Consider the following 19,202-nt stretch of genomic DNA (forward strand, 5'->3'; position numbering starts at 1 on the left):
ACCAGCATTCATAGAAGATGATGAGACCAAATATTAGAACACATTGCCAGACAGGTTTTCCCCTCTCTCTGCAGCCTCTTCGCTCATCTTTTAACATCATGCAAAGAGAGAAAGGAAACTGGTTCTTTGTCTACTACGTGCATGTATTATCTCAGTTAAACTTAACAGGTGTATAGGTATTATTTTATATATGGAAACCCAGGCTTAGAGACATGAAAGTTGTTCAAGGTCACGTCTACAGAATGGTGGAGTTGATGTTTGAACGTATGCCTTTCTGGTTCTAACTGCTCTTTTCCAACATGTGCTATTGCCTTTCCCAATCAGAAAGCTCAGATGACTGTGTTCTTGTTAACAAAATATTTGTTCTATGCAAAGAAAAGAATAAAGTATATAAGTTCAGTTCCAAGCTTAAAATCATGGCTTTCATTCTTTGATCTGAAAATGATTCCATGTTTAGTTCTGAGTGTATGTGGCTGGAATGGAACTGGGTGGGGTGTGTGTGCACAAATGAATGGTCTATTGAGGAAAATGGATTGTTTGGGTGATGTAATCCCTGAAGATGTGTACTGTCAGCGAGTCTCCTGTGCAAGTCCTTCATTTATTTATTTTTAGCAGAAAGATTCTTACCTAAGCTAACCATCATAATTTGAAATCTTGTGTAAGATTTTGCCTCTAACTAGGTCACAGGCAGATTTTTTAAGGCAGGAGAATGTTTTTCAGGATAGGCTCCTTCCTAAAGGGACTTCACTGCATATTCTAGTCTCTTCTTACAAAGATATTGTGAGAAATTAAAAGAATTGTTTTTTTCTTCTAGATTAACTGCTGAAGTACTGATCGAGTTCTGTGTTTCTTCAATGAGGAACTACAGGCTGATCTTCTGCCATAATCTCAAACAGCCATAAATGACAAAAGAATGCTTGCTCAGTGAGGGTAGCTGGTGCAGAAGCCGTTTTTTAAACTTAGGTGTTTAAGTAATCAAAGGTAAGTTTTCAAAATGATAGCTATCTCATGCTGTATAAATCCACAGAAATTTTGGAGTTTATCTCCTATTGATGCTATTTGATTATTAACTTGAGATTTTGTAGTTTTTAGCTGGCACCAGATGTGTTGAAGAATGGCTCTTGTTTATCTAAAACTATTTAAATTTTTGGCATTTTGCTGATCCTAAGTTAAATTCTACTGTTTCTGTAAATTGGATGGATTTATTTCCCAGTCACGTTGTGACACTCTCTTTATCCAGTGGGTGTACCTATTGTATATATGGACCTTATTTTTGTAAACTTTAGAATATTGAACAGATTTATTTTTTTGCTCTATCTTTCTCTGGTAGTACGAAAGGAGTTGTTTCTCTGGGGGGATGAAAAAAGCCCAGTTGGTGGTGTTTTGTTCGTTATCAACTTTTGAAAAACATTTTTCTGTCTTTTAAAAATACTCCTTTGCCGCATAAATTAATAAATGTTTCTTAGAAAAATTTTTCTTGGGATGACTTGTTCTTTGATGCTTCAGATATTGGAAATATTTTCTCCCATTCTTTGTTTACTGATCACAATTCCTACAAAGTTAAGACAGATAACTTGTCTTTTCAACTAGTCTGGCTGTGGAAATGTTTCTTTTGAATAATTATAAAACAGCAGGATTGATAGAAGAACATTTTCATTGAAAGCTGATGTCTAGAACTGAAAAATTTCCCTTGTTTATAAAAACATATTATGATTGCTCTGTCATGTAGAAATAAGAACTGATTAATCTTTTTCTTATTAGCCCATTGTTTATAAAATGTGATTATTAGCCCATCACTTTATTAAAAAGTGATTCTCTGCTGTTTGGGCGCTTATGAATTGAGGGATTAGATGAGCTTCGTATAGCAGAGTCCAGAAATGATTGGGTTTGGCTTTTTACCTGTGTTATTAATAAGCTTGGTTAGTGAAGGTCCTCTTGGAGCCAGATTTGCCCCTTAATTTGTCTTTGGGACATTAATGTTCTTTGCTAAGTTTAATGATCAATTTTGCTGTAGTTTGATAAATATGCAAACAGTAAAGGGAGCATTCAAAACTAACTCTACATAGTAGAGAAAATGCTTAGATGATTATATTGAGCTTTATTTGTAGAACGCACTACGGGCCTGATAACTGGAACATATTTAGCAGATGGACACATTCAGGTGTAAAGCTTTTTACTTTAATGTATTTAGTCATATTGCCACCTGTTAATCATTATAGTTTTTTTTTTGTCTTTCATTTGGCAGAAAAGACAGCTTTGATTTCTGGCTGCAAAAAAGATATGAGGAAGAGCTCCTCCCCTTCCTTGAGTAACTGCAACTCCGTTCTTGCTAACAAAATATTTGGAATTCCACTTGATGAGCTGCAGCAGGGAGGACATCCAGACAATGAGGTTCCGTTCATAGTCCGCCATGTTGTGGACTATATTGAGGAACATGGTATATATTTCCTTACTTTGAGGGCTAGCCTTTGTTTTAATAAACACAACTTACACCTTTTTGACCTTGGATTTTTTTTTTTTTTAGTGTGGAAAGTCCAAAATATAGTGAGGAAAAACAGTAGAAATTCCTTTTACCATGCTAGTGTGTTTTTTACTTAAAGTCATATACTTAGAAATGCCCACTCAGAGCATTTTTAGTGGGGGGGTGGGAGTGTTGATAGAAATATTTTTATTGGCTAATAGGGGGTGGGATAAAATAGAATATCCCTCAGGACAGAGATAGTATGTTTCTAGATGTGTACTTTGAATATGTGTAGCCCAATCAGGGGAGCCAAGGCTGGCTTTCCAAAAGTATGAATATTTTAAGTTGATTGGAGAATGAATATGTAAGGCCAAATAATCAAAGTTGAGGCTTATTTAATTTTTGCCTTGGACTAATGTAGGAGGTCTGGAGCAACAAGGACTTTTTCAAGTCAATGGAAATGCTGAGACAGTGGAGTGGCTTCGGCAGAGATATGACAGTGGAGAAGAGGTGGATTTGGTTAAGGAAGCAGATGTTCCCTCAGCTATTAGTCTTCTTAGGTTTTTCCTCCAGGAACTTCCTGAACCTGTTATCCCCGGCAGTTTGCATATTCACCTGATGCAGCTTTCTCAAGGTAACGTAATTTGATTCTTATCAGTCAGTCATTTAACATTAATTTCAAAGTCCTTACCTTTTAGAAGTCTTGGCATGAAAACAGTAATTATGGAGTTCTGAAATTAATTTCATATGTTCCCATTTGGGGACATACTCTCTTTGGGGATGTATGGTCTAGTCAGGGGAATGGCAACTTGTTAGATTCCTGTAGTATTATTTACTTTTTATGAATGGTCTTGGTAAGCCTAAGATACAGGGTGAGAAGGAGAAGCAGGAAAGGCAGGAGAGAAGAAAAAGGAGTAGGAGAGTAGGGAAAGAAGGAAGAAAAATATATATAAGGTTATATGTGTGGCAGAATGTCTGATAATAGCTAGTGGTGTTGCTTAATGGTGATGCTACTATAGAATATTTACTCCTGGTTTGATAGAACTTCCTAGAGAGAACTAGAGGACAACTTTGATTCTAAGTTTGGACTATAACCTAAAGCTTGTTCTTGGACACCTGCCTGAAGGAAATAAGGTATCATAGTGGACATCAAACACCAAGCCAAATAAAGAAAAAAATTGATTTATCCTTGTTGGGTTGTTTTTTTGGTGGTAGCTAAAAGTAGAGCTGGAATGGAATAGGGACAAGAAAAATAAAGGTAGAGGTAGGCAGACAGGTAAAAGAATCAAGAGGTAAGGAAATGCATCTCTTCCTAGAGCCAAATGGTATTCATGTATACGTAATGAAGTGACGTGTTTCATTATATGGGGACTTTATAAAGTTCGCATGTAATATTACACATTCATTGAATTTTTGAATTATTTTTTCTAGCTTTTCTCTGTATTATGGAGTCTTTTTAATTTTTTGAATTGGGGCTTCTAGAGAAATTCACTTGTGTTAAGAAATTATAACTACTTCTTTAATGTCTATCGCTGTCATAGCTGGACATTTTATAATATGTTTGTATGTATCCTTAAGCAGTATGTAGTCAGAGAAGGAAAATTTCCTTTTAAGAGTATTTATCTATCTTTTTCTTAAATTCTAAATACCTGTGAGCCTAAATTTTGGATGCCTCAGATTTATGTGTTAAGGTCAATGCAAAGATATTTTGTGACCCTTTATATATGTTTTCTTCTTTATAGCTGGATGATAGGACTCACTTTGAACTTTCTGTATTCAGAAATGGTTAGCCTGATTCAATTTTGTTCTTTTGTTTTGCTACCTGATCACAAAACATGTTTCAAAATGAAATGTCAATAATGTTTCGTTTTTTCAAAATATAACTTGATTTTTTTCTCCTAACAAACTTTACATTTTTTGTTTTGAATTTCTGAATCCATTTCTTCCTCTTCTTGTAGAAATTTTTAAAAATGTTTATATTGAGTCACCCAATAAGTATCCATTAAATATGTAATGAAACTGATTGTGTTAGTTTTTTGAGCCCTATTTATGACTTGAGCCATTTTTGTTTTTATAGTGATAGAGTTCCATATTCCCTTTATTAGCTGAATTGCAGACAAGTCTTTAAAGTTCCAAGAATCAGATAATCTTTAATCTTGAATGAAAATTTATAAATGAATAGTTGGAATAAGATTTCCTGGTAATAAAGTCACTGACTGTCATTCATACTACCTGTGAGAAGCTATTTTATCACTAGGATTATCATTTTGATTGGTATTAACTTAAAAATATGACAGCATCACACACCATGTTATCATTCATGGAATTACAGTATGCATCTTACTAATTAATTATTCTTAATATTCACTTGTGAAGGAATTTAAAGTATGCAAAAAATGCTTGTGATCCATGAGTCCTTTAACATTATAATATGAGAAATCCACCAATCTCTTCTGTTCCCCACTTCCATAACCATTAGCGTGTGTTTGTATGCATGCACACACACCCACATACACCACCATTTCTTTAATAGCTATGCAGAGAGGTGTGACAGCACTTGAGGTAATATTTGCATTTCTGTTGTAATGTCTGTTTTATTTTTAATTTTTTTTGGTGAGGAAGATTGACCCTGAGCTAACATCTGTTGCCAATCCTCCTCTTTTTGCTTGAGGAAGATTGTCACTGAGCGGATATCTGTGCCAGTCTTCCTCTACTTTGTATATGGGACGCCACCACAGCATGGCTTGATGAGTGGTATGTAGGTCCACAGTGGAGATCTGAGCCTGTGAACCCAGGGCTGCCAAAGTGGAGTGCGTGAACTCAACCTCTATGCCACTGGGCTGGCCCCTCTGTTTTATATTTTTATCCGTCCTTTATTCATTCTTTTGGAAAGATGTCTAGGTCTCTGGACAAAGATTCTTTTCTCTGAACAAAGATTTATTGTAGATAAATATTATATTAATATTTTAATTGACATTCATAAGTACATGAGAAGATTATTGCTTTTAAGATCATGGAGGGAGCATTTTTGCAGTTGCATTTGAGTTAGTGCTTTTAAAAAAGTGGTTTTCTTTTTCTGTGGTAGCAGGACACTGTAATGTGGCATTTCTGGTGTAGTTAGATCTTTATTTAGACCAGGATTACACAACCTTGGCACTGTTGATATTTTGGTCTGGATAATTTTTTATTATAGGGGGCTGTCCTGTGAATTGTAGGATATTTATCAGGATCCCTGCCTCTACATACTAGATGCCACTGGCACCACTTTCCCCCGAGTTATGACAACCATTCCATTCGTTGTCAAATGTCAGCCACCGGTTTAGACTGTGATGCTTTCTCCAATTATACATTGTTTTAGTAGAAAACAGTTCCCAGTTTTGTAAATTTGTTTTAATATTTACAAAAAATGTTATGATGCTTGAAAGAATTGCTAGTCAGGGGAAACTTCTTTGATATATATAGTCATGTACCACGTAACGATGTTTTTGTCAGTGTTGGACTGCATATATGAGAGTGGTCCCAAAAGATTAGTATTAGAGCCTAGATGTGTAGTAAGCTATACTATCCAGATTTGTGTAAGTACACTCTGTGACATTCATACAATAATGAAATTGGCTAATGACACATTTCTCAGAATGTGTGCTCTCGTCATTAAGCAACATGTGACTGTACATGTATTTTTCATGGATATGATTTAACCAGAAAGTAGTTTCAAAAGGAAATTTAAGCACGTATGTAATATATATATATTTTTTGAAATGCCTCTCTACCTTATTTGAAGACTTTAGAAGAAACCTGGTGTCTATAAATATTTTTGTGTAGTAGAAATGCACACAAACAAAAGTAGAACAACATGGACAGTATTTCAAGTAAAAACACTGTTGCCCAGAATCTTACTGCCCTATCAAGTCAGTGTTTTAGTTGTCTACTATCTTTTTTTGGTTATTATGTATTCATTCAGCTTATTCAAGTAATATTTATTGAATACCTGCTATATGCTAGGCACTGTTCTAGATTCTGGGAATGCAACAGTGAACAAAACTGGATAAAAATCTCTGCCATCGTAGAGCTAAAATTCTAAAGGGCATAAGGGGAGATAGAGGAGACATAGATGATAAAATAAATATATAGGCATTTTAGATGATAAGTGCTACAAAGCTAGAGAAGATGTTATATAGGATTTGTCAGTGTTGCTGTAGTCATCATATTGATAGTATTAATTGCTTGCATATATATATATTTGTTTGTTTTGCTGAGGAAGAGTAGCCCTGAGCTAACATCTGTGCCAGTCTTCCTCCACTTTATTTGTGGGTTGCTACCACAGCATGGCTGATGAGCGGTGTAGGTCCGTGCCCGGGGATCCTAATCTGCAAATCCGGACTGCCAAAAGGGAGTACGCTGAGCTTAACCACTACACCATGGGGCTGGCTCTGCTTGCATATATTTTTTGAGTTCAGCTGCATATTGTTTTTTCTGCTAAATGCTCAGGTTGTTAAAAATTTCCACCAATTATAGGCATGATAGTTTAAAAAACATTAATCCAGGGACTGGTCTGTCCAATTATAAAATCAAAGTACCTGCTGCATTTGAATGACAGTTGGTAATATTACAAAATATAGAAAAATTGTTGTTGGTTGCATTTTAAATTGTAAGTAATTCTCATGTGACTATAATCATGTGTCCATCGTTCTCAGAAATGCATCTCCTTAAGTGATTTCGTCGTGTGAGCATCATAGAGTGTATGTACACAAACCTAGATGGTATAGTTTACTACACACCCAGGTTATATGGTACTAATCTAATGAGACCACCACAGTATATGTGGTCCCTTCTTGACTGAAACATCATAATGTGGTGCATGACTGTATGTCCTTTCCTGATAAACTTCTTAGACTTGTGTTATTTTGCAGAGATGGCTGATGTCATGATGATAACCTTTTACCAAGAATTTTTTAACCAAGAGTTAGTTTTTAAATTAATTTTAAGAACCTGAAGAAAAATATAAAATGAAATATAATTGGCTTGATTTTCACCATTACTTCATTTTAACAGCACCTCTGAGAAATTACCTCTCCTAAGTGGGGCCCTCACTCATCATTGGGGTTGATACAAGCCTGGTTTCTCTTAATGAAAACTCATTGGCATGATAAATACAGGGCCTAGCTTCTGCTAGTTGAAAATTCACTTGGTAAACAGAAACCACCGTCAGCTTAGAGAAGAAAAACAAGTGAGAAGTGGAATTCTTTTTTATTTAGTTCTACTGATATTGCTGAAGTTAATTTCTCTTTTCAGCATGTCAGGGGAAGAAGAAAGTCACTCACACTCTGTTCCTTTCTTGTTTTACCGATCATTCAAGTGGAAAAGTATCACTGATACTATTAGCCAGTTAAGTTGCTTCTCTTCTTTTCTCACTAGTAGTTGGTGTTGAGTGACATTGGCCAGTGCGTTTGACTTCTTATAGTCGGCAATAATTTGGAAACACAGGTACAGTCATGCAACAGACAGTATGATGAGAATTTAAAAGAATAAATTAGAGAGAGAATTGGGGCCAGTGAGTAACAGATGAAGAAAACATCCTCCAGCAATTGAGGGGTTGAGTTCCTTCTCTCTATCTCTTCTCTTTCACTTAATAAGTGAAATGCAAAGCCCTAAGGCATTTGGACTCTAGTAGAGGAAGTGAAGAGGTTTTGAATTGTTATAGTAAAAAGATGATGTGGGTGGAGTAATGTGAACCTGGCAAAATATCTGAGCTTTGCTTTTACATCATTAAAAAAAACCTGTCATTATGTTTTATAGATTATAATAACGAAGATGAATTTGGAAGAAAGTTGAGGTTCCTCTTGCAACAGCTTCCACCTGTTAATTACAGTTTGTTAAAGTTTCTGTGTAGGTTTTTAGCCAATGTAGCATCACATCATGAAGAACTTTGGTCTGCAAATTCTTTGGCTGCTGTCTTTGGTCCAGATGTCTTTCAGTAAGTTTTTTCACAAATTTTTGTTTAATTAAAAAAAAAATGAATTTGTGAAGTAGAATGAATATACTATCTCCCAAGGATCGTAGGTTGCTTGAATGAACCATTATTTTTTTTATAGTAGATGTGATTAATCCTCCCAGCATTTCTGTGAACAGGGTACAAATTAGGTAAGCGTTACGGATGGGAAAAGTGAGGCACAAAATGATGACATAAATTGCTGAGGTTTATAAAGTGACTCATTGGTTGTCTCCTAACTTTACCTGTGGTTGATTTAAGAACTCAAAATTCAATTTGGACTTTATTCTTAGCATTTACACAGATGTGGAGGATCTGAAAGAGCAAGAAATAGTGAGCAGGATAATGGCTGGACTTCTGGAAAATTACTATGAGTTTTTTGAGAATGAAGAGGAAGATTTCTCATCTAATGATTTGAGTTCAATTACTGAACAGGTGAGACTATTTTAAATATTCTACTTGGAGGGAGAATGTTTTTTTAAAGAATATGCTCTTAAGGGCTTGTCACAAACTTAGGTGGAATTTTAGAACTCAAACTTAGAACTACTTTTGTGGAAGTAGTTCTCTTGGTTATTTTGTGTAGTTGTAGGTGGTACATCCATGTAGTATATGAGTGTGATATTTTTTCTGAACAACTTCTCGTTCCTCAATTTATGTAATACGGAATAGGTATTAAAACCAGAGTATATGGAAGAGATTTTGTGGGGGGGCTTTTTGTGTTTTTCTTGTTAACGTAAGCATTATTTTGTAAGAGTAGTGTGTTTTTTTTGTTTTTGCAAAGAAACTGCCGGCATAGAGGAATGTAGGCAAAGGTTGAGAATTAGAAGGTAGAGGGAATTATTCAATACCAAATTTACACATACATACTTTTAAAAGTAAGAAGTTTTTTGTGATTAAAGTAGCAAGTTGGTACAGCAGTGCAATCATTGTCGTTAGTGGGAAGCATCAGGAGAGTAAGTTTAGGTTGTGGATGATTTCTTACCTCTCATAGCTCTTGAATATTAAAATCCATTTTAGGCGACATTATATTTTATTGTTACTGCCATGCCTCGATGATTGAGATTGTACAAGGATCCTAGTTACTTTCTGCTTTATCTTCATAAAGAGAATATTGATGCTGAGTAATTAATTCGGTGTAAAGCCACATTAATCTAGACTTCTCAGCTTTAGAATTTGTGATTTAGGTCTTTGTGGAGGTTTTCTTTTGCACTTAAGTGAAATGATTTGTCAAGAAAGTTGTAGTAGGTTAACACCTATGAAGTTATTTATATTTTGGTTGTGAGATGGGGCAGCTACTTTTTTTTAATGAATAATAGTTCACCTGGTTAAAAAAAAGGTAAAATATACAATAAAATGTCTTACTCTTGCCCATACCCTCTCCCTCCCCTCCATTGTTTTTTCAGTTTCTTTATGTAAACATGAGTAAATATTTCCTTGCAGTTTTTTGACAGAAAAGTAGAATACCGTACACATTGTTCTGCACTTTTTAAAAAAATTAGTTAACAGTGTATCTTGGAGATCTTTTCTTATTGGAATATAGAGAACGTATCCTTTTGTTTTTACATCTGTATAGTTCCCTATTGTATGGTTGTAACATAATTTATTTGATTTTTGGTACCAGTCCCTGCTTGAAAAGGTGATAGTACATCCCAGTTTTCTCAGAATAGTGCTGGTTTATATCTGCTTTCTGATGTAATTATTAGTGGTTCCCCTTTTCACTCTAAATATATCCAGGTTTAAGTGAAAAATTATATGGTCACACTATTTATTTTTATTTTTTTTTGAGGAAGATTAGCCCTGAGCTAACATCTGCTGCCAGTCCTCCTCTTTTTGCTGAGGAAGACTGGCCCTGAGCTAACATCCGTGCCCATCTTCCTCTACTGTATATGTGGGACGCCTGCCACAGCATGGCTTGCCAAGCGGTGCCATGTCCGCACCCGAGATCTGCACTGGCGAACCCCCTGCTACCGAAGGGGAACGTGCGCACTTAACCGCTGCCCCACGGGGCCGGCCCCTGCACTACTACTTATTAATGAACATTTGGGTTGCTTCCCTTCGTTTGCTCTTAGATTATAAAGCAATGTCTCTTGAAAGGTAGTTTATCATACAGATTTTCATTAGTTCTTAAAGGTCTTGGCTCTGGTTATGTGAATTAGGAGTTTTATTTTCTGGGTTGCCTAGCTTTTATTTAAAAATTTCTTTACTGTTGTGAACTTTTGTGGATAAGTCTTTTTAATATCTGGGGTTCGTACTTTTCCTTTGTTTTTCATGTTTTCTTCATGTAAGCATTTTTATCTTTGTCTGGTTTTCCCTCCCTCTTTCCCTTCTTCCCTCCTTTCCTTCCTGTCTTCCTCTCCGCTCTCTCTTTCTTTTTCAAGTATCAGAAGCTTTAAGGAAACAGTAGCAGATGCCAGATTGCAGCTTGTAATGTATAAAGTGAGGGTGAAATCAGTATGCATATATATATTTGTAAAGTAAATCAAGTGGGTAGAATTTGTAGCCTGAATCAATGATCCATGGAACTTTTGGCATATTTTTTTAATGTTTCCAACTATCACATACAGTTCCTGACTTAAAAACTTGGTTAAAATAAAGAACTGACAGATTGCTTCAAAATTATTCTTGCTTAAAGGAAAATGGCAAAAAGAGGACAAGTAGACAGGTATTCCTTAAACCTTTAATGTCTTTTTATGTCCATGAGAAATCCCCATCTTTGAGGAATTCTGTATGCCACCTATCTTTTCTTTAAATTATGTTTTAGTTTAGTAATTTATTTTTTAAAATAAAATTAATGGCTCCTCAAAATGAAATAATATACATATATTTGTGTTATTAATTAATTTTCTACATTTCTGCGATGATTTGACTTGTAAGAAACTGATGATGTCAATTTGACCTAATGTTTAAATCTTGAGTCCTCTAACGTGTGCAGGGTATAACCTGATTATGTTTTATATTGTAGTGCAATTCTCTGATATTTCTATTATCATGCAGCTTCCTTGTATACGCTGAAATATATCCATTTCTCACACATACTGCATTTGTATTTTTGAGTTTTTTCTTTCTGCTTTTTCTCCCCAAATCCCCCCAGTACATAGCTGTGTACTTTTTAGTTGTGGATCCTTCTAGTTGTGGCATGTGGGATGATGCCTCAACGTGGCCTGATGAGCGGTGCCATGTCTGCGCCCAGGATTCGAACCAGCGAAACCCTGGGCCATCGAAGCGGAGCGTGTGAACTTAACCACTTGGCCATGGGTCTGGCCCCTGTATTTTTGTATTTTTTTAAGCACTAGAAAGATACACTTAAAATGTGTTGTGCTTCACGTTAAACAGAATGGTGGTTAATGGGGGCTGACCCCGTGGCCGAGTGGTTAAGTTCACGTGCTCCGCTGCAGGCGGCCCAGTGTTTCGTTGGTTCGAATCCTGGGCACAGACATGGCATTGCTCATCAAGCCATGCTGAGGCGGCATCCCACATGCCACAACTAGAAGGACCCATAACAAAGAATATACAACTATGTATGGGGGAGCTTTGGGGAGAAAAAGGAAAAAAATAAAAAAAATCTTTAAAAAAAAGAATGGTGGTTAACACCAGAAGATAATGTTGAATTCTGCAGATTTGCCTGCCAATAGAAAAGAGGATATTAGCATGTTGAACAGAATATGCTCAATAAACAGGGTGGTGCACTGAGTCCTGAAAGAGTGATGTATATTTAATTATCTTGGCCCATATTGCTAGTTCCAAGATCTATTTTCTTATCTATTTTTATTAGATTTCTGAATTATAAGTGGGTTACAGGTAATAGAAGAACAGATTTCTGAAAGTTTGTTTTCTTTAAAGGAGATTTGATAAGTTCAATTTGACTTTGTGAGGCCGAATTCAAAGGTATTAGGTGAAAGTAAAATCTCCTCAAACTCAGCACACTTTGGTTGGCATAACTTAAATGCTGCGAATTTCTTATCTACATATTTAAAGTTGTGGGCAGACCTGGCCCATTCTGGCAGTGCTTTGATTTTTCTCTTGATTTTGATATTTGAAGGAAGCAAAGTTTATCTAGCACTCTCTCCTTTTGGAGTTTCACCTCATTAATGCGAGTGTTTGGTTGTTAGAACTTTTTCAAGGTAGTAGATATTTTTATTAATAGTATGAGAGAGATGACTGGAGATGATGAATAGGGAGTGTTTGAGAAATGACCCAGAGTCAGTGGACAGGTTCTTTGTATGGGATCCTTAAATGAATGCGAATCCAGTAGAGTGGTTTGAAGATATAGGTGGTAATTATGTTTCTTTATACGTTTGAGAAGGCAGGTAGCAGCGTTCTCCACAAGCTGGAGTCTGGAGAGCAGGCATTTCACGAGGCGCTAGAGAAGGGAATTACAGCAGTCAAAGAAAGAAGAGATGTAAGTATGGATGAAGGTTTTCCATAAGTGGAGTCGAGGCGGCTGCATATGTAGGCAGGTTCAGAAATACTTATGAATGGATTAGTGTTGATAAGCAGGTCAAGTTGACAAGGAGAGGATCAAGAAGAACTTTTGAAAATAAGTGTGGGATGAGAGAGAGAACATATTTCTTTAAGTTTTTTTTTTTTTTTTGAGGAAGGTTAGCTCTGAGCTAACATCCGTGCCCATCTTCCTCTACTTTATATGTGGGACGCCTACGACAGCATGGCTTGCCAAACGGTGCCATGTCCGCACCCGGGATCCAAACCGGTGAACCCCAGGCCGCCAAAGTGGAATGTGCGCACTTAACCACTGTGCCACTGGGCCGGCCCCTATCTAAGTTTTTGATGTTTACTCTTACCCAAACTAATTTAGTCCATTCTTACTACAGGAAGTTATATTGGGAGGCCTAGGAGTTGGAAGTGGGGAGAAGAAAAATCGATAGGCTATTGTTCATGGCATATCTTAGTTGATCATTAGTGGTGAAAATACTGGAGAATGTCAAGTTTCATGAAGCTTATTGAGTTGAATATAATATATTCAATATAATTGAGTATAAAGCTTTTGTTGTTCCTAAGAGCTATTGACTGTAGGTTTGGAATAATTTTAAAAGTATGATATAATGTGTTAAAATAGTAGTACCTCTGTACCAAAATTTGTGGACCGAATAAATATTCATCTCTTGTCAGTTTAAATTGCCACCTTTTAAGTTTTTTTTTTAATAGTCTATTGTTGTACCAAAGCCTTTGTTAATCAGCCACATTAATTCCCATTTTATACTTCTGAAAACAGTATTTTCTTGCCAGCTTTTTTTCTTGCGTGGGTTACCAGGTAGACAGATATTCATTAAGTAGATTCTTGACTTTAATTTATTAAATATGTAGATGGGGAAAGAGGGTAATTTTGCATTTGATCCAGTTTAAAAACTGATCTATCATTTGAAATTTTCACCTTTGTGTACAGATCTTACCTCTCAATTAATAGCCACTTAGGCCAATGATTTTCAGTCTTTTTCATCACTATTAAACATGCTAGGAGATAGACGAGGGACTGGATTTATGGTACAATAAATTCAACAGAATCTGCTGCATATGCTTTATATATAAAGTAAATGGTTCACAAATTGAGGTCATTAACTATTATTAATAATGAGTTTTTAGTGACCTATGTAACTAGTGACCTTGATACACCAGAAGTTGAAAGCTCCTGCTTTAGGTAGTTTGGATGAGAGATACTCTCTTGATTTCTTATAAAAAGTGATATTACATGTAGAAACTAGAATCTATGCTATATAGAAACAAGATAACAATTCCAGTTCCAATGATTGCTGTTACATATTGCTTATTATATATAAACACTATTGAAGAGTTTACATATGTTGTTTGAGGCAGGTAGGATAGCATCTCCATTTAAGACATAGGCATGGAGAAGTTAAGTAAGTTATCAGAGATAGTTAAGGACACAGTAAGGATGTGAACATAGGTCTTTCTGTCTCCAATTCTGGTTTTTAAGTACTTACTGTATTATACTTGAAAGAGCAGGCAATTTGTATGTGTTGATTAAGAGTGGGGTAGAATATCAGTGTAATTACCTTTCTTCTGCTTGAACTTTTACTTTCTGAGTATTCTAGCAACTATATTTTCCTGCCCATCAGGAAAGACACCACTGTTACATGTAGTGGTAAATTTATTCTAGGTATTTGGAGTGCATTTGGCTAGAATGGACAAAAGTATACTTTTACTGCTTAATGTTTTTAATGACCAGTATTAATTTACAAAAGATGTCAAGACCGTTTACGGCTAGTTTCTTCTTTGGAATAGCTTAAAAAATATTTCTCACTCGAAAATATTTTGTTGGTTTTCCTTCTTTAATATTTCAGTGTCTTTTTATTAGAGTGATTATTTACTTATGTAGCCAGTTTGATAATGGAAGATGTTTTATAGCCCCTGCCAGAAAGAGAATTATAACCTTGAGTTGTGCTTAATGGTCAAAACAGCGAGTTCCCCCTTGTTGTAAGGTCCAATCTCGTCATGAGAAATTCAATCTGAATCATTTAGAAGTTAGCTGACATTTTCTAAAACATGTTAACACCTTAAGGCAAAATTTCTGTGCCCTTCTTTTTTCACATTTACTTTATATTAAAATCATTTGTTTAATGCACCTGGAAATTGGAGAGATCAATTAGAAGTCTTTGTAGCTATTAGATTTACAAAACTGGTTGGTTAGGAAATGAAGCTTTCTTAACATTAACTAACTGTAGTGTGCAGGCTTTTTCATAGTTCGCAGTCTTACTCATATTCCTAGCAATGTACTAATGTAATCATTACTTTTGCTTTAAAATGTTACGTTTGTCTAGTTTGTAATTTTATTCTGATATGGAAAAGTTGGCAGTTACTCCATGAGAGAAATTAGTCCTAGGAAATGAAGTAAAAAATGAGTTGTTTGTGTTTAAAATTTTCTTAGAATAGTATATCTTAGATTATGTCAAATAACAGTTTCATTCTATTTTAAGTCTCAATTTTCTTTTATTTATATAGGTTAATGAACTTTCTGAGGAAGAAGAGGAAGATGAAAAATTGGAACATATAGAAGAACTTCCAGAAGAGGGTGCAGAAAAATCAAATGACATACCAGAGGTGGTACAATTAAGGATGACTGAAAACATCCTGGAGCCAAATAGTGTTACAGCATCAACAAGGTAGTATTTCGTTTGAAAGAACCTTAGCTTTTGAGTCTTTCACTCTAGATGTAGATTTACTCAAGCACTAAATCAGGCAAATTGTTAACAGTATGTGAAAGATTGGTTTGTGTATGAAAAAGAGCAACAAGAAAATTTTAAAGAAGCAACCTTGCTAAGGAATTTTCAGTTATTAGCATTTATACCTTTCTTTAAAAGTATAACCTCTTACATATATTTCTTCTTAAAGTTTATTTAGCCAGCCCTGGTGGTCTAGTGGTTAAGATTTGGCACTCTTACCACCGCACATGGATTTGTTTCCTGGTCAGGGACCCAGACCACCCCCATCTGTCGGTTGTCATACTGTGGCAGCTGCATGTTGCTGTGATGCTGAAAGCTATGCTGCTGGTATTTCCGATACCAAGAGGGTCACCCATGGTGGACAGGCTTCAGTGGAGCTTCAAAACTAAGACAGGCTAGGAAGGAGGATCTGGCCACTTAACTTCCAAAAAAATTAGCCATGAAGACCCTATGAATAGTGGAACATTGTCTGATAGAGCACTGGAAGGTGAGAGGCTGGCACAGTAAGACTGGGTAGGGTTCACTTCTGCTGTACACAGGGTCACTAGGAGTTGGAATCAACTGGACGGCACTAACAACAGCAAAGTTTGTTTTTGTATTATTAGCATATTAGTTGGGTTGAGTAAAATTTCAGAACCTTTGGAAATAGAATTGCTAGAGAAAGACAGTGGTTGAATTGACTTGTATTTCTAGCTTCTAGGCTAGAAGAACTAGGTTGAACTAGGTTGTAAGAAGAGAACTCTGTGATCCATTAAGATAGTACTTTCCAATCTTTTTCATGTATAAAGTGATAATATTTATATGACATACTGGGTAAAGTTGGTAAATGTCATAGGCTGGAGGCACTATCCAGCACATAGCTGGGACCATTGGACACACTGTTTAGGAAGCTTTAGAGAATTCAAGAACTCCCCATACGTAGCTCTAGGTTTGCTAAATTCTCTGCTAGTTCTCTGTAAAGCTCCATGGTTTACTAACCCTTTCTAATTAGGGGGACAGCTATATATTTAGGCCACTAGATATTTTTCGTTAAATTTGTGTTCAATGGAATGGTGGTTAAAAAGCGCATTTAAGAGTCAGAAAGCAAAATATCATTTAAAAATAACTAGTAATATCTAAAGGAGGAACTATCCAATGTTATTTGGAAAAATGTTAAAGAAATTTAAAATTTATATTGCTAAATGAAATAATTACATTTCTCAATGAGCCTCTAGATCTTTATCTTATATATTGTTTCTTCAGACATGTTTGTAATTGTGGTGTATTAACATGTTTGTTTACTCTTTTGCCCTTGATTTAACATTTAATTTGTGCTTTTCTGTGTTTCCATGACCTTCTGATTTATTTTTTGATGACCTCACAAGTAGATTCTTGAGATTTTAACTATATCTTAATTTTATGTTTGCTGTCATTCTCTTTTTTGAACGTTTTGAGTTATTTCATTTAGCTTGTCAATACTATACTGCTGCTAAGCAACCATTGTTCTTAGGCCCTTTTTTCCTTCTTTTGAATTATTTTGATACATTTATTAGGCTCAAAGAGTGAACTTTTCTATGGCTTTTGATAAGTATTTCCAAACTGCTTAAGTAGAGACTTGGCCAAATTTACATTGCCATTAGCAATATTTTCTTGAGGACCTGAAAACAATAGATTTAAATGGGGTGTTAGAGTTATGCTCTCCAGTAAGGTGGCCACTAGCCACATATGGCTATTTAAACGTAAACCAATTAAAATTAAATAAAATTTAAAAATCACTTTCACAATTGTACTAGCCACATTTCAAGTGCTCAGTAGTCATATGTGATTAGTGGCTGCTATATTGGACAGTGCAGATATAGAACATTTCTATTATTGCAAAAATTTGTTTTGGATAGTGCTGATTTAGAGGGGTAAATTTGTTAAGTTTTTTTATTTGTTTAATTTCCAGCAAGATTAAATATTGTTTCAAATGCACATTACTTCTCTTTGGTCATTCATCTAGTTTTTGTAGAGAATTCTCCGTCTCTTCAACACAGTCATTTTTAGATGGATTTGTTGGAGATTTGGTGGTAGTTGGGATTCCTTAATTGGAAGTCATAGAAACAGACCTTGGTTAAAGGAAAGAAAAAAGGCAATTTATTAGAAGAATGCTGGATAGATCAGAGTCAAAAGGAAAACCAGAGATAAGAACATGGGCATCTCTGGAGAATTTAGTAACAAAGGGTCATGGAGGAATCTCTTTAGCATGTGACTATTGCTATGAGAGTTCCAACTATCTCCTTCCGTCTGTCATTCTATTCAAGATCAGATTCCTGTGGGGTGGCAGAGGAGAGGGTCTGGCCTAAACTGGTCAAGTGTCCATCCCTCTGGTCATGGTGGAGCTAGTCATTGTAATTTATATGTCTCCCAAGACCATTGGATAGAGAAAGGAGCTAGTTTGCCAAAGGAAAATGGGGCTGTTACCAAAAGAAAGGGGTAGGAAAATCAGGCAGGAAAAATCAATGTGTCTGCCATAGTAGTCTTCTGGATTTACTGATAATATTTATACATTTCAGTTAATATTTATATATTAACTTTTTATTTTAGTTTTGGCTGGTTGCATAAAGGTAAAAAATACATTCTTTGATTACCTATCTTGGACAAAAGAAAAGTAGGAGAGAACTATCCCTAGAATGCACAGAGCCTAGTGAATAGGGAGCTCTCAGATAGGTTTTAGGGAATTAGTGGAGACTGTATTGCATGAAACTGGAGATTAAACTTTTGGTAACTTAATGTTTCATCTTTTTGAGTTTTTCTCTGAGGTAGTTTGCAAACATTTACTGGAAATTTAGGTAGCCTACTTTGTATTTCTCTTCAGAAGTAGCTGTAGGAAGATATATTAGAAACCTAAGGGAAATAAACATTTAGTGACAGTTTTCAAACTTCTGGTTTCAAACATTATACAGTCATGTGCTGTATAATGTCATTTCAGTCAATGATGGACCACATATATGACAGTGGTCCCATAAGTGGTACCATATAGCCTAGGTATGCAGTAGTCTATACCATCTAGATTTGTTTAAGTACACTCTGTGATGTTCGTACCATGACGAAATTGCCTAATGATGTATATCTCAGAACATATCCCCATCATTAAACGACAGATGACTGTACTGTTAAAAATTAGCGAGGACTCCAAAACCTTTGTTAATTTTGATTATACCTATTGGCATTTACCATATTATAAATTGAAACAGCATATGTAAACCACTGGGAGTGTTTCTTTATTGACTTATACTTTGGAAGACACTTATATTTGTAGCTGAAATACAACTATTTATGACGGAACAGTTGTTTTGTTTTTTTCCCCTCCCCAAAGCCCCGGTACATAGTTGCATATCCTAGTTGTAAGTCCTTCTAGTTCTTCTATGTGGGATGCCGCCACAGCATGATTTGATGAGTGGTGTGTAGGTCCGTGCCCAGGATCTAAACCAGCAAACCCTGGGTCGCCAAAGTGGCACATGTGAACTTAACTGCTATGCCACCAGGCTGGCCCACAGAACAGTTTTTTAATTGATAAATTATTCCTCCTTTATTA

General features: G+C 35.6%; 1 protein-coding gene across 50 annotated transcripts in view; it reads left to right on the forward strand.

Moving 5' to 3' along the window:
• The window catches only part of FAM13B (family with sequence similarity 13 member B), a 115,438-nt gene that overhangs the window by 31,443 nt on the left and 64,793 nt on the right, over window positions 1-19,202 (forward strand). For 21 of the 50 annotated variants that reach the window (XM_070234255.1, XM_070234234.1, XM_070234249.1 and 18 more), the window contains exons 2-7: window positions 815-981; window positions 2,246-2,437; window positions 2,883-3,095; window positions 8,258-8,435; window positions 8,744-8,885; window positions 15,426-15,586. In XM_070234255.1, coding sequence (XP_070090356.1) covers window positions 2,281-2,437; window positions 2,883-3,095; window positions 8,258-8,435; window positions 8,744-8,885; window positions 15,426-15,586 — 851 coding nt within the window. In that variant the 5' untranslated portion in view covers window positions 815-981; window positions 2,246-2,280. Of the gene's footprint in view, window positions 1-814; window positions 982-2,245; window positions 2,438-2,882; window positions 3,096-8,257; window positions 8,436-8,743; window positions 8,886-12,753; window positions 12,850-15,425; window positions 15,587-19,202 lie in introns of all 50 variants that reach the window. The other 29 variants (XM_070234226.1, XM_070234236.1, XM_070234245.1 and 26 more) reach the window with 3 other exon arrangements.

This window comes from Equus caballus, chromosome 14 (genome assembly GCF_041296265.1).
Source record: "Equus caballus isolate H_3958 breed thoroughbred chromosome 14, TB-T2T, whole genome shotgun sequence".
In the NCBI taxonomy this organism is placed as follows: domain Eukaryota; kingdom Metazoa; phylum Chordata; class Mammalia; order Perissodactyla; family Equidae; genus Equus; species Equus caballus.